This window comes from Mus musculus, chromosome 7, assembly GCF_000001635.26.
Source record: "Mus musculus strain C57BL/6J chromosome 7, GRCm38.p6 C57BL/6J".
NCBI classification, from domain to species: Eukaryota; Metazoa; Chordata; class Mammalia; order Rodentia; family Muridae; genus Mus; species Mus musculus.
The window spans coordinates 92,111,324-92,127,479 of NC_000073.6; the positions used below are offsets into that span (position 1 = coordinate 92,111,324).

A 16,156-nucleotide genomic window follows, 5' to 3' on the forward strand; every position below is an offset into this window, starting at 1 on the left:
CGTTAGGGAGCAGGCAGAAAATTCAGTCTGTTCTTTGATATGCAGTAGGGATCTACAGTAGACAGCAATGGATTTTAAAGTGTCCAAAAGCAGTGTTAGGGAGAAGAAATTCCCAAGGTGCCTTCTCCAGAACCCTAGACAGAAAGAAACACACACACACACACACACACACACACACACAACTTAATGCATATCCTTGACTTAAAGCCATAGAGCATTCTATATAAACAGGACCGACCTAGATAGCATTTTGTAACTCTAGTTTGGATAGTTTTGCTATTTCAATATAGGAAAACAAGTTCCTCCGGCTTGTCTCCATGTGACAGCTAGCTTGACATTTTAGTTGTCGTGACGGATTAGAAGAATTTTTATGAACCTTTCACATTAAGTTTGGGCTTCGAGTGGGTAATGTGCAACTTAAAAAAAAAAAAAAAGCAACTCTATAGTAAACACAGTCAGCTGCAGTCTGCCTCTCGACAGAATAGGACAAATCAGCTAGGGAGGAACAGCGAGGAAGGTGGAGACAGATTAGTCCAAGGTCATGAGGAGGACGTTAGGAGCACAAGTAGAGAAGCGGAGCCAACTGTGACAGACACAGAGGAAAGGCAAGGCAGAGGGAGTGAATGTGCCCCCCCCCCCCCCAGAGTGCACTGAGCAGGAGGGGATTGCAGAGGTGAGACCCTGCGTGTAGGACAAAGAGACATCAGGAATGGGGAACAAAGAAAAACTGTGCCCAAGAATGATGGGACTCCCCCACTCCAGAGGAGAGCGTGTTAGTGACTTTTCCAGGTGCCATGTGTTTGCAAAAGAGAAATCAGTAAGTTGCATTTACTTGCTCAGTGGGAAAAGGAAAGATAGAAGATAAGAGCCTAAAGATTCAGAGTTATATTTTGGGTCCTGAGAAAACTCCCGGTGACAGTAACAACAAGAGTTATTTTATTCTCCGGCTGACAACTGGGCATGTGGTAGATGAAGCTTTAGAGAAGCAGGCCCCTGTTTCCTGCATCCTTCTGTGCTCTCCCTGCCCCCGTCCTTATTGACTTCATGCTGGTAAGTCTGATCTCACTGATGTGATAGAACCTGCTCAGCTCCTGCAGCCAGCCTTTCTCAGAACTGACCAGTGCAACCTATGGCTTAAGGAGGGAGATGGACCAGGAGGTGCAAACTTGGTCACAGGGTTATTAAAATGATGTTAACATGCACTGGGGAGTTGGGCTTTCTGTGATGACCAAAACTGGAAGGTGGCCCCCTGTTCTGAACCATTGCCTCTGAGGGAAGCCAGCCCTCCAGTCAGGACTCCCACATGCCTTTTCTGTAGACATAAAAGCATTAACCCTCAATGAGGACCTATACTGGCAAGAGCTGGGATTGCTATTCTTTCACATCCTTTCTTGATATACTGAAGGATCCTTGAGTCCTGGGTGAGGAGCTAGTTCAATGTTGAGTTGGTATCTGTTTGAGGCAGAGCGCCACCAGCAAACCCGAGGTAGAAAGCATCAGGTACAATACAGGGAAAGGGCAGAGCAGTAGAGAAACGGACGGCTTGTACGTTACACACTCAGAAGCCCACATTCTCACTGTTAGTTTGGAAATGTGCTGATCACTCTGGGCCTCACTTTCCTCATCTTAAAAGTTGTCTTCAGTCTAGATCTTGGAGGAACTAACAATACAAAGCCTAACAATTACCTTCTTAGCCCATCTATGGTGACTAGTGTTGCCATTATGAATAATCACCCTCCATGTTTAAACTCTGATCATAGACCATTTTTTTTCTTTTTAATTAATTAATTTATTTATTGACTTTACATCCGGATCACAGCCTCCTCCTTCAAGTCTCCTCTCACACACCTCCTTCCCCATAAGCCCCCCTTCTCCTCTGAGAAGGGGGCAGCCCCCGCCCCCGGGTATCACTCCATCCTGGCACAACAGGTCACTGCAGGACTAGGCACATCCTCTCCCACTGAGGCCAGACAAGGTAACCCAGTTAGGGGGATGGGATCCTCAGGCAGGCAAGAGATTTATGCTCAACCGCCCACTCCAGTTTTGTGGGGGGGAACCCTCATAAAGATTAAGCTACACATCTGCTACATATGTTCAAGGGCCTAGGTCTAGCCCATGTATGCTCTTTGGTTGGTAATTCAGTCTCTGGAAGCACTCAAGGGTCCAGGACAGTTGACTCTGTTGGTCTTCCTGTGAAATTCCTATACCTTCTAGGTCCCTCAATTCTTTCCCCAATTTTCCCACAAGAGTCCCTGAACTTTGTCAAGTGTTTGGCTGTGCATCTATGCATTCCCACAAGCCATTTTTAAAAGGCCATCTGTTGCCTGGGAGTGGTAGCATATACCCTTAATCCCAGCACTCAGAGGGCAGAGGCAGGCAGATCTCTGTGAGTTCTAAGCCAGCCTGGTCTACAGAGCTAGTTCCAGGACAGCCAGGGCTACACAAAGAAGCACATCTTGGAAGAAAAAAAAAGCAAAAACAAAACAAAACCCAAAAATCAAAGAAACCCAAATAACCAAACAAACCAAAATAAATAAATAAATAAATAAGCATCTGTCTGGAGTCTAGATGCCCTTCCTCCACATCACCTCACTCCTTTCCTATTCTCTTTCCTACTCCATCCTCCTCACTCATTATTTACTGGAGTTTTACTTTGTTCTACAAACTGAACCTTGGAAATGAATGTGGTTTCCTGATGCTGTTTTGTAATTAAAGGAGTATGGCCTCACAGCTCTATTCACCTCCAGAGCTCCAGCAACTAGCCATGGAAACTCAGACTTAGCTGGGGAGCAGTGTTCTATAGGGAGCTGCCTTCTGTTTGCTAAATTGCAAGGGCTGGAAAGGAGGGAATTGATTAGTAATTAGAAAAGATTTAAATGACTGGAGGGGAAAAGAAGCCTTCCCTGCCTATGTAAATGGAAAATTTTTCTGAGGCTTACAATACCCACTTGGGACTTCTGAAACACTGAGCACAGCCAAAGCTGCTTTATGAACTCCTGATAAACACTTGAGAGAGCAGAGAAAGAGATAGAGGATACAGCTTTCCAAGAAGGCTTCCTGAGGGCAGTCCTTGCTCCTCTTCTGAATTTCTTTTTGCCTTTTCCAGGGTTTTGAAATGTTTCTATAGCTTCCTTTAAGTCTCCCAGTGCTCAGAAATCTTTTAGAAAATCACTGATTCTTCAAGTTAAGACTGTTTATTGGGTTGTTTGCCTAATACTTCCCAAAGGGTGACATTTTCAATATGGCAGCTCTGACAGGAAATTTGGCCAACCCTGGGGAAAGTCAGTTCCCTTCTCTATGGATTCCTAGATATCTCTCCTGTAAATACTCCTCATCTCACTTTCTTCTCTGGCTTGTTGTTTTTACACTGTTAGCTATGGAACTGGCCACAAAGTCACTGGCAACATAGTTTATAACGCTTCTTCAAAGGAAGTAAGAGTCAGTGGGTCTTCAGACTTCTCATAGTCAGGGAAGACACTGAGTAGCCTCAAATAAGTCTACTGACCCTCAATAATAATTTCTTGGGACAATAATTTGTGTACCATTCTGGGGATATAAGAAACACAAAGCAATTTAAGGAGCTTCTCTCATGAGGAGTGCAGTCTAGTTGCCGATATTTATAAGGAAGATAACAAGTAGATAAAGGAATCAAATCATAGAATAAGGTATAGAGTATAATCTCATATTAAGAAATAACTATATCTGGAGGTAATCGTGTAGTTTTTTAATGATTGTTTAGTCATTTGCTTGCATATAAAGTCATATAAGACCACAGGACTACAGAAGGGGTGTGTGTATGTGTCAGTGTATAGACAGAGAGGTATATAGAGAGGAATTATATGTCCAATTATTTCTCATAGGTTAAGCTGAAGGCTAGGAAAGAAAGATGTCTATAATTTCTTGTATTATTAATGATATTATTAATTGTCTTCATTGCTAAAAATGTACTAAGCCACTAAAGGAAGAGAAAGCTTTGTGCGATGCTGTTAGCTTACCAGGCTGCTGACCACGTAAAGAGCACTTGACCATCAGCAAGCCAGCAAAGCTGGAAATGTACAACTTAACCTTGGCATGAGATCAAATAAAGGCACCAGGGAACTGCAGGAAATGTGAAGCAGAGCAGGGACCAGGAAGAGAGCCACAAGGAGTAAAGCCAGGATGGGGATGTTGCAAAGCTAGTGGCTGCAAAAAAAGGTTTCCTTAGGAGACGGAGGTGTGTTATGTAGAGCACTAAATACTAGAATTCCCATCTGGACTGTGTTACAAATGTGGTGAATGATACTGACAAACTATTTCATTCTCTGGGCCTGAGTCAGTGTACCTATGCTATGGGAGAGTTAGATAAGACCAGCTTTAATAGTGCTCATGTCAAAGAACACTATGATCTGAAAAGAGCCGAGAGCTGTGGCAAACACCTTATTATAGAAAGCCTGAAATAAACGCCTAAGAAATTTGCACATAGAGCTGAAGAGATGACTCAATAGTAAAGAGCATTTGCTGCTCTTGCAAAGGAACTGGGTTCTTTACCTAGCACCCACATGAAGGCTCATAACTACCTGTAACTCCAAATCCAGGGAATCTATACCCTCTCGTCATCTCTGCCTGTTTTTGAATCATATGGTGCACATAAACTCACACAGACACATACCTAAACACATCAAAATGATACACACACAAACACACACACACACACACATATATGTATATATATATACACACATACATACAGATAGGCACAAACTGGGGTCAGGAAAATGTCTTAGCCATTAAAGAGCACTTGTTTCTCTGGCAAGGAGCATGGGTTCAGTTCCCTGTACTCACAAAGTGGCTCACAATGTCTGCAACTCCAGTTCTAGGGAATCTAATTCATTCTTTGGCTTCTGCAGTCATTGAGTATGTGTGACTCATGGATGCAAAATACCTATAAATGAAAAATAAAATAATAAAATAAAATAAAAATAAAGTCTTTAAAATAATAGCTCTTTTTTTGGATTTATTTATTATATGTATTAGTACACTATTGCTGTCTTCAGATACACCAGAAGAGGGCATCAGATCCCATTATAGATTGTTGTGAGCCACCATGAGGTTGCTGGGAATTGAATTCAGGACCTCTGGAAGTCCTCTCAACCATGGAGCCATCTCTCCAACCCCAAACTAATTCTTTATAAAAGAAAATATATCTACATACAATCTACAAATAGAACCATAGAAGAGAACCATCTGCCTCATGTATAATGTGAACACTCACATTTGGAGAAAAAAGTAGACGGGCTAGGATATACCAAGTGTCTAACGAGGGTCTAAGAACTTGAAACTGTGAAAAGAAGAGTATGAGAAAGGAAAGATTGAGATTAGGGAAAAAGTTGGCAGATAATTAGAAACATTAGAAAACAACATGGAGTATCAAGAAATTTGAGTCTGTGATGATACTAAGAAAGAAAGGAAGAAGGTTTTCTGCATGAGAGTATCAGTCAATGGTTTCACAAGAAATAGAAAAATACAAAACTCACCATTTTCAAACCTTGATAAAATGTTTAGACAAGTATAATCAATAGGTGTTTCCAAAAGGAAAAAATAAGAAGGAGAAGAAGAAGAAGAAGAAGAAGAAGAAGAAGAAGAAGAAGAAGAAGAAGAAGAAGAAGAAGAAGAAGAAGAAGAAGAAGAAGAAGGAAAGAAAGAAAGAAAGAAAGAAAGAAAGAAAGAAAGAAAGAAAGAAAGAAAGGAAGGAAGGAAGGAAGGAAGGAAGGAAGGAAGGAAGGAAGGAAGAAAGAAAGAAAGAAAGAAAGAAAGAAAGAAAGAAAGAAAGAAAGAAAGAAAGAAAGAAAAGAGGACGTTGAGAGAAAGGATCCTGTGACTTTAAAAAAATTACTCCAGATTTCCTACCAACAAAGAGAAAGGTTATCTTTGGAATGAAGAGATGTTTTGGTCCTTACACAAGTAACCAACCTGGACATTACAAATGCTAAGGCAGCAACACGTGTGGCTGCTCCACTGCAATGCAGTAAGCCATACACAACATTGCTTAGGCTGTGCTAAAATTTTTGACTTAGTTATGATCAGACAAATAAGTAGACACAAGTTGTGGGAGAGTTCAAAAACATCTGGCCTGATATCATCCTTTAAAACGTCAGTACATTTAAAAGAAAAGTGATGTCATGTTCTAGATTAATAATGACTAACAACTCATAATAAAAACCAGATGCAATTCACACACAGTGATCAATTTCTGGATTTAAGAAAAAAAAACTCCAAGCCTGGAGAGATGGCTGGCTCAGTGTCAAAGAGCACTGGTTGTTCTTCCAGAGTACCCAGGTTTAATTATCAGAACTCGCATGGCAGCTCACTGTATCTCCCAGTTCTAAGAGACCAAATACCCTCACACAGACAGACATGTAACTAAAAATGCCAATGTACCTACAATAGGAATAAATAAATCATTAAATAAAATATCACTGAAAGATTCTTAAGGAAGACACCTAGGAAATCTGAATAAATGCATTATGTTATATAGCATAGAACTATTTTTAGTTTTGTTGGGTTCCTTTGATAGAAAATGGCATGAGGAGTATAGAGAAAGCATCTTTATGCTGAGGAGAGGCGCCTTGCTGACAGATACAAATTATTGAGAAAATGTTATGGTGATGGCTCCAGACCTCTCTTCCTGTTCCAACAGAAAGATGGGTAAGAATTAAGGAAAGAGTGAGAGAGAAAGAACAAATGTCAAACTTTAAGAACTGTTGGGTCTTAATGGAAGTTCTGTGAGATTTCAGAGTTCTCCAAGTTTTCTGCTATTTGAAATTGTACAAAATAAATTGGAAAGGAAATCCACTGTGATGATCTGGATCAATACTTAGGACTTGTGTTGAAAAGTAGATAAGAACAAAATAAAAAGGCAGCTTCAAGGGAAAATAGACTCATAAGTATCATTCCTCAACAGTAGTGGTAAATGTAATCTGATTGTAAGCCTTTGTATCCATTTAGATGAAACAATGAGATTAGAAAAACCTAATTAGTGAATTAATGAGCCTAATAGATGGCACTTAGGGATAAGTAGAAAGAACCTTCTTTGCTGCTTTCAAATCCATGTGTTGTTTTGTGTTTAAGGTAGACAACTTAATTTAACAACATTCATTTGGAAATGGAATATAATATGAAAATTAGACTGGGCAATAAAAGAAACACAAACTTCACATTCAGTCATTAAAACTGCTTCACGCTATAATTTCTAATTTTGTTATGTTTACCTGTAATGACTTAAAAAATCATGCGGACCTTACTGTAGGCTTTAAAAAGAAACATCAACATTTCTACCACACCCAGTCATAGTACTGTAGCCCTTTAAAACATCTTTTAGTATTTGGTTATGTGATTTATCATAACCAATTTTCTATAAGGTTATATATCTTTACTATTGATTTTTTTATGAAGAAATTGGAATATATATAAACAGCCTTCTGAAACTTTCTTCTGACTTAGCAATGTATCATGAACATTTTTCAACTTCAGAATCTTAGAGTATATGTTGTTGCTTTTAATGGATGTATATGCTTTGCTAAATAAATATTTCATAATCTGTTTATTCAATTCAATGTTGATGGCCATTAACAGTAGGTTAATTCAGTAAAAACATGTCAGCAATCTAGAAACCACATACATACCAAAAGAGAATTTTGGAAGATGAATAAAGCACTTCCTGGCAGTCTCCTTATTTTAATATTAAACTGATAGGGCTGGAAGGTGACTCAGAGGACAGAATGTTCATCAACTTCAGAGGTTAAATTATTACCAGAATCCACCAACGATTGCCTTGAATTTTACTCTAATTAAAATCAGTCTCAGAGAACACACCCATTTCAGCCCAGGATGGGGTGTTTGAAGAGAGAGAACAGAAGGTGACAGATACAGTGTATCTTTTAGCAGTACAGTCTCACTCTTTGCCTGGCATTGTGAGGGAAAACAAACATGAGGATTCTTGGCAGTAGTGTTTCCAAGGTTACAAGCCTGTGCAGTTGTACCTTCATGGATACCACCAATACACCTAGAGCCCTACACAGTTTACCCTTGTATTACACAGATGCTTCCATGAAACAAACAAACAAATGATGGACATGACCTTGGAATGACAGTGAAGTTGTGATGCGTTTTTCAGACTACCGTTCTCATGCTTATATACTCTCCCTCAAGTCTATGTGTTAAGGGGAGATAGTCTGGGGCTGTTCTACTGCATCATAACTGGTGAGTGCCCCCCCAAAACCCAGAAAGTTTGTCAAATAACAAAGTTCTGACACAACATAGAGAAAATAAAGAGCTACATCACCAAGGGATAGCCCACATCTGACTAATCATCTATCAGCATAGAGCTTTGCAGAAGTGAAGATTCTTAAGCCCTACCCTCAAAGAGTCTGTTTCCATGACTACAGTACTCCCCCCCTCCCCCCAGGAAGACAAAGTCATGAAAAGGCGTCTTAACCGTACCTGGTTTATTATAAGTAAATTGTAATTAATTGGCAAATAAAATTTGATGATTTTAAATAAAATGATGTGATCTAATGGTTATAAACATTTATTAATTGAAGGACTATTACCTAGCCTCTACATAGTGTTCTAACTATTAAGGGGATGGAGGTAAAGAGATAAAATTTTTATTCAAGGGAAGATTTTTTGATATGTGAGGCAAGTTACCAAATAGGTCTGAATTCTGTAAATTAAAACACAAGTCTTTCCAAGACAGGCAAAGAGGTTAAGTTTGAGGGAGCATAATCAAAATGCTCTAAGAAACTGGCACATAAGCTGAGAATTGGGAAAAGAACTGACCAGATATGAGAATGGCCAAAGAATATGTCAGCTGTCCAGATCTCTGGCATAGATACCCAGAGCCTGAAGGAACTTATACTGAGGCCAAACAGAATGAAGTCCCTTGTGGGAAAACAGCAAAGAGTGATATGAAATGGAATAGAGGGATGGGCAGGGATCAAGGCCAGGACTTTGGATTTATTCAAATCAAATGAACAAGAAGCCAATATGAACTAACCAGTACCCCCAGAACTCCCTGGGACTAAACCACCAAACAAAGAAAACGATGGTGGGACTCATGGCTCTAGCTGCATATGTAGCAGAAGATGGCCTAGTCGGTCATCAATGGGAGGAGAGGCCCTTGGTCCTGTGAAGGTTCTATGCCCCAGTATCGGGGAATGCCAGGGCCAGGAAGAGGGAATGGGTGGGTTGGGGAGCAGGGGAAGGGGGAGGAGGATAGGGGATTTTTCGGAGGGGAAACTAAAGAAGGGGATAACATTTGACCAGTAAATAAAGAAAATATCTAATAAAAAAAAAAGAAGCCAATTAAAAGATGGTAAGGGAAGGAAAGATGTGGACTTTATGTGAACTTTATATCTAACTGGTTAAATAGAAATGATGTGAGCATGAAGCAATCCCAGGCACAGTAGAAATTCATAGGCTCCTGCTACATCCCAAGAACAACTGCTTGGCTGCCAAAGGTGGAGTGTATCAGCAAAAGAGTAACAGGGTCTCTCGCTAGATGAAATAGAGCTGCAGATGGGTTACAGGAGAAGAGGAGAGAGGAGATAGGAATAAGTCTTTGTTGAGGAGCTAAAGTGGTGGATGTGGTATTGTTATCTGTTAAAAGTAAAGGAGAAAGCAGTCAGGTTCAGGAGAAAATTGCTTGACTTTGAGCACAAGTTTGAAATCTTCAGTGTCCAAATGAAAATATATAGTAAATATAGAGATTTATAAGCCTCTAGTTAAACTCATCAGCACTGGAGATGGTGACTAGATCATGGGTTTGTGCAGTAGTTGGCAAGGTCCCAGGCACCCTTCCTTCGCTGTCATTGAGAGACTTATTATTCCAAGTACATGGATCCTGAAAGTTCTTTCCTGTGCTTTATCCCATAGGTTGGGTTTACGTAACTAAACAGATGTTATTATTTTCAGTTACAGGCTGCAAAGTGACCAGCCCTCTACAGATGCCTTTGGCACAGCTCAGACATTTTAAAATATTTTTTAAATATAATTTTGCACTTTTTTTGCATCAGTGAGCCAAATTTAAAGAGAATGTTCATATTTAACTTCTAAGACACGTAAATATCCAATATCAATTTTTCATTTTCCCTGTGTTCCAGAATTCTAGTCCTGAGTTCTCAGGCAGTTACTGTCAGAAGTGTTATCGCTCTCTGCCAAGTGCCACTGCCTCCAGGAGGAACAGGAAACTTAATTAGAAATTTCTACTTCACATGCAATTTATAGTTCATTCACTTTGAAACTTGCTTTGGGGTGCTATAAAACTTTAAAGCTGAGTGAACCATTTTTCTCAAGTTGTCAACAAAAATGTCTACTGAGGATAGAGGATAGAGTATGATTGTTTATTAAACACTGGAAGGGACCTCAGACATTGAGTATGAATCTCTCTTCCTCAGTGAAGAAAGTAAGGCACAGAGAGGGGGGGGATAGTCCCAATGGAATAGGCTTACAGTGAGAAAGTACTTCAGTTTGGGATCCCTAAATTCACGTGGTCCCATGCTTCCTTTTTCAGGACCTCCCACTCTAGCATTTCTTCTAGTCCATTAACTGGCCTTTTATTGGATTAATCTTATACTAGCCCAGGTCACCCTCTTGCCTCATGTGTGACTAGAGAGGAACCAACAGTAGATGATAATTCTATGCCCTAACCATACAAGTTCTAGGAGCTTTCTAACCTTGATTCTGCTCTGTAGCGTGTGATATCTGAGTATTGCTACTTTGTACAGCAAACCTCTTCTGCATGTGGCTCTCCTGTGCTCATGTATGGACCCTGGGGATATAAAAACCAAAATAATTATTAACATTGTCCATTTCTCTAAACTCCTGGTATATCTCTTTCAAGAGCCTGAAAAGCCATACATATCCAATGGAGATAACAAACTTAACATTTCCAAAATGAAATGCAGGATCCTCTCTCATCCAAACTCGCTTTCCATTTAGGTTTCTCTTGAATTATGGCACCCTGGCAGGCCCAGTAAGTAAAAGTTATGACATGTTTTTTACCTTCCATTTCTAACCCAATGAAGAGTACACATATTATTTGAACTCTGGATGGATCTGAGAACACTTGAGGACAGCTGCATAAGCCCCCACCTCCTCTGTTTCTTCTCTCAAGTCTGTCCCCATCTCTTCCTCAGTGCCATCTGGGTTTTCATGATTCAGCCCTCCATCTTACAGCATTTGCTAGCTTACCTTCATCTCCTGTCTGGTTATCTTATTTTTGATCACTTAGGTCTTGAATCCTGACCTGACCATTACCAGGGTCATCCTCCCAAACACGGGGGAAATGTTCCAGGCTTCAGTAGCACTTTGAGCACTTCCTAACAAAACTTATCATAGCAATCAAGATTCCACGCGTTGTTCCCTTACTTCCTCTATGTACCCTATGCTTGACACCCAGGTGGCTCAAACTCTAGATTATGAAATGCCGGTAATTTCTCTGCTTCATTCACTTAGTATATGTGAGTGTTTTTATTATATTTGTTGTTTATGTCTCACCTTCTTTAGTACAAAATGAGAGGTGGAAAAACAGTTTAATAATTCCCAGACACATTTGAGGGTTTTTTTAAATCATGGAAATCACTGCATTTACAACCCAGAGGCCCCAAGGAATGGCAGGCCCCCACACTATTATTTCCCAGTGTCTCCTTGGTGGACGGAGTAAGTCTGTGAGAGTTGTGCGTGTCTGCTCACTCTATTACATCACTTCAGAACACTGAGGTCATTTCTCCACCTCAGAGAAAAGACAAGATCCTTCTACATTTACTTTTTTATTAGATATTTTCTTCATTTACATTTCAAATGCTATCCCAAAAGTCCCTAATACCCTCCCCCCACCCTGCTCCCCAACCCACCCACTCCCGCTTCCTGGCCCTGCCATTCCCCTGTACTAGGGCATATAATCTTCGAAAGACCAAGGGCCTCTCCTCCCATTGATGGCCGGCTAGGCCATCCTCTGCTGCATATGCAATTAGAGACAAAAGCTCTGGGGCTACATTTTCTTAAAATGCTGGGACTGCATCTGTGTACCTTCCTATCCATAGTCTTTCTGAAAAACAAGAAAAGAGAGCTACTTTGGATTCTGCCCCAGTTTCTTCTTGGCTGCCTCACTGCCATGTTCTCCCCAGCCCCCCTAACTGTGAAATAATTTGCTGTAGATTCCTTTGTGCTTTTATCTGACGATTTTAATTGAAACCTGGCACTGGTTCTGTAAATTTTTCCCACTGGGCCACCCCTTTGTATTTTTTCACAACTAATAATTCTGTTAAATCTGTGGGTTGAAGCTACTCTCATTTCAAGATAGTAGTATTCTCCAAAAGTCATTCCTTGATTTTATTATTGCTGATAAAAGTTTGATTTTGCATCCTTCTGGAGAAACTATGGTCCATCCATCCTCATCTGGATAAATCAATCCAGTATTTTCTCAGTGCTATTTCCTGCAGAAAACGACCATATGCCCCTGGTACCTTCTCTGTGTCCCAGAATACTATGACCTGGTCTTCCTCTCACATTTAAAAACTATTCTCCATGAATTGTAAAATTGTTTAGCAAGAACTGTCACTCTATTAAAGTCCAGGGACATGAGTTCTTATGATTTTGAATAGCCAAATCAAAGCTATAATCACACTACAGGACAATACGGGAAATTTATTAGATCAGTTGGAATAAGAAATATAAAATGATAAGTGTGACTATACAAAACATTTTACAATTCTCTATAACAAGAGATAACATAATAATATGATGTTTCATAATGTAAAATGTGTTTTCAAAGAGGAATACTAATTTAAAAAAAATACAGATAAAACTTTAAAAAGAACAAACTAAACAAAAATTCAGCAAATATAGTGGGTCATACATTTTATGTAAAATAAATTAAAATAGCCAATTAGTATAAAAAAGTATCTTCATAAATGAAGAAATATAATTAAATATATAATTATTTACTTATCAAAATAGAAAACGTCAAATGTTTTGGTATATGTAAATAATTAGTATAAAAATATGATTATGTTATTAGTAGAAATATAAATGAATGCCCCATTTTTAGAAGTAACTTGACAATGTCTATCAAAATTACCTTTATTCAACTTACCACTAGTTGGTACATATTACTGAATTGTTTATAATAGCAAAGTGTTAAAGAAGCAGTGTGTTCATTAACTGAACTAGTGACATAAAATGTTATGTGCGAAACCCTAGGATCCTATACAGCATTAAGATCTATGAGGTCGATGTGTATGTGTAGTATTTAACTAAGAACATTCCATGAGATTGGCTGTAGCAGCATACTCCTTTAGTCTGAGCACTTGGGAAATGAATCAGGATGATTTCTGAGTTTGAGGCCAACCTGGACTATATAGTGAGTTCCAGGAACTGCATGGAGAAAACCTGTCTCAAAATAATAATAACAATTCAGAAATCTTTCTGAGTAAAATGAAGATATGAAACTATGTACATAATATACCCTCATTTATACATTACTAAATATTATTTATTATACTGGTATATTAAATAATAAATATTTAATATTTAATCATGTATCTATTTATTTATTATTTATTTAATGTAATATTAGTACACTGTTGCTGTCTTCAGAAACTTCAGAAGAGGGACCAAGAATACAAGCATGTAGCTGGGCAGTGGTGGTGTACACCTTTAATCTCAGCACTTGGGATGCAGAGGCAGGCAGATCTCTGAGTTCGAGGCCAGCCTAGTCTACAAAGTGAGTTCCAGGACAGCCAGGACTACACAGAGAAACTCTGTCTCGAATAAAAATAAATTAAAAAAAAAATACAAGTATGTGTGCCTACCACCACAGGCACTTTAGACCATAATGGTCTAACTGTTCCTTCCTTCAGAGATGAGAGAAAATGGCCTCAGAGAGGAGATAGGACTGTCACTTATCTATCTAATGGTTGGTACAGTAGGCCTAGCACAGTGGACTTCCCAAAACTAATGCATAGTCAAATGTTTGAAAAAGAAAGCTCACCCGAATAAAAAACCAGAGGAGAGGCAAAAGAAACCCCAGATATCAATGAGGATATTTTTAACAGAGTTATTCTGAGGGAGAAATGCCATCAACTTGAAGATTACAGATGAGGCAAGCCAGCTAGGGAAGCAAAGTAGTAATCCATGCCTGAATCTAACTACTCAGAATTGTTAAAGTTTCCCAAAGCCAAAACAAGGAAATGTGTTGAACATGTAGCTACGTGGATCAACTTTGAAGTCTTCTCTTGGGCATAGCATCCTGCCCTGTGAACAAAGGGATGCAGGGTGGGGGTACCATCTGCATTGGTTAGAAAACTAGACTCAGTATGTTCACTTCCATCAGAAGAGCTTCTTGTTTGAGCCTCGCCCACTGTTTCTCCTCTCAACGAGACACAGAACCTTTGGCAATTGTTTCCTGATGACTTATTGACACTGTTGATTGGAGAAAGACTTTAGCTTTTGCTTCTCATTGGGCTTGACTTGCTGCTGATCTGATTCTTCCAGGCTGAGGTCAGGGCTTGTTTTATAGATACTCTGCTTCCCTTCTGGTATATGGGCTCCAAAGTGGGAGTTAGTGACAGCAAAATAAACTCCAGGCACTCTTCATTTCGTTTTGTCAGAATTCATTATGGAATTGTGCATGAGAAGTGGGGCAGTTGGGTTTATTTTGGAACAGGGCTCAAGGCTGTCTCACCAAGCTCCATATGACAGGATTAGGCACTTACCCAAAGAGAGGAATCTGGCAGCTAGCCAGGTCCATTCCATACAGTCTCCCCAGAACAGCGTCTGAATATATGAATCTGTCGGCACATACTTGTCTGTTGGCATTACATGTGTCTCTCTCCATTATCATTTTCCCCTCTAGTTTTAAAGCCAATCTGCCCTAGAAATCCAGGAAACCCATGGGAACATAGCAGTACACACACTAAAACTCTTGTGGACAGGGATAGACAAAATATTGCCAACCTAGCCAGGCTGTGCCACAAACACAAGATGAAATTTCATGGCCCTGCTTTCAAATAGTAATCATGACTATGAAACTTGATGAAATAAGAAACACCTGAATAAGAAATGAAGAATTCTTTGAGGAACATGGCATACTTTTAGATAGCTAATTAATTTTGGAAAACGTTCTTCTTCCTTCAGAATATTCAGATACTGCGCCTAAAAGTCTGATCTGTCTCCTAGGTGAATGGAATCGATCTTCGAGGAGCATCCCATGAGCAGGCAGCTGCAGCACTGAAGGGGGCTGGACAGACTGTGACAATCATAGCACAATATCAACCTGAAGGTCAGTTCAAACGCAGGCTTTGAAGGTTCCAGAATGGCTTTGTGGATACATTGCTGCTTGTCAGTGCTAATCTTGATCAAGATCAGTAATATTTTTATTAAACTACTTGTGATAGAAACTTAATGACTAATGTCCCTTAAATCCCACAAAAACTGTTACTCCCAGTCTCCTGGGAGAACATCAGGCAGTTAGAAAAGCTCATACGAACAGATGAACTCAAATACCCGAAAGCCAGCACCAACTTTATTCCATTTATGTTCTTATCCAGTCACCAGTGGATACTGTAAAAGCAATTCAGACTTCGGAAGTAAGGAGGAGGAGAAATCTCTTCTTTAGAAATAGATGTGTTAAGCAGACCATTTTCTCTCCTCAAGACAATACCTTCATTCTCATTAATGTCTTTAGATATACCACTCACTTTTCACCTATACAATTCTTGGGAATTAATAACTATAAAAAAAAATCAGGTCCTTGATGAGATAATGTTGTTACAAGTTGGATTGGTCAACTGTATATTGGTAACATCCTAAATAAGATTAACTCCTTATTTAAATATCTGTTTCTCTGATTAAAATGATACTCAGTGATACAACTGGTATGTGAAGGGGTGTGTGTGTGTGTGTGTGTGTGTGTGTGTGTGTGTGTGTGTGTGTGTTTGTATGTGTAATGGACCTCTGCTAATGAAACATAAATACAATATGGTGATGTTTCATCTTATTCCATAAAAACATGAATATGGCTTCCGTCTTTAAGAAATGCAAGTGAATTGTCAGGAGAGTATTTAACAACTGGGGATGAGATTACAAAGTGTTGTAAAGGAAAAGCTCCATGAGCCAT

At 39.4% G+C, this 16,156-nt stretch overlaps 1 protein-coding gene and 1 long non-coding RNA gene across 24 annotated transcripts in view; one reads left to right on the top strand and one right to left on the bottom strand.

The window, feature by feature from the left end:
* The window catches only part of 4930567K12Rik (RIKEN cDNA 4930567K12 gene), a 27,306-nt gene extending 19,118 nt beyond the window's left edge, over positions 1 to 8,188 (bottom strand). The window contains exons 1-2 of the long non-coding RNA NR_131016.1: positions 7,662 to 8,188; positions 4,822 to 4,921 (exon numbers count right to left, since the gene is read on the bottom strand). This is a non-coding gene — a long non-coding RNA (RIKEN cDNA 4930567K12 gene). The remainder of the gene's footprint in view (positions 1 to 4,821; positions 4,922 to 7,661) is intronic.
* The window catches only part of Dlg2 (discs large MAGUK scaffold protein 2), a 1,973,059-nt gene that overhangs the window by 1,635,136 nt on the left and 321,767 nt on the right, over positions 1 to 16,156 (top strand). For all 23 annotated transcript variants that reach the window (XM_006507776.4, XM_006507769.4, XM_006507767.4 and 20 more), the window contains one exon: positions 15,217 to 15,319. In XM_006507776.4, coding sequence (XP_006507839.1) covers positions 15,217 to 15,319 — 103 coding nt within the window. The remainder of the gene's footprint in view (positions 1 to 15,216; positions 15,320 to 16,156) is intronic.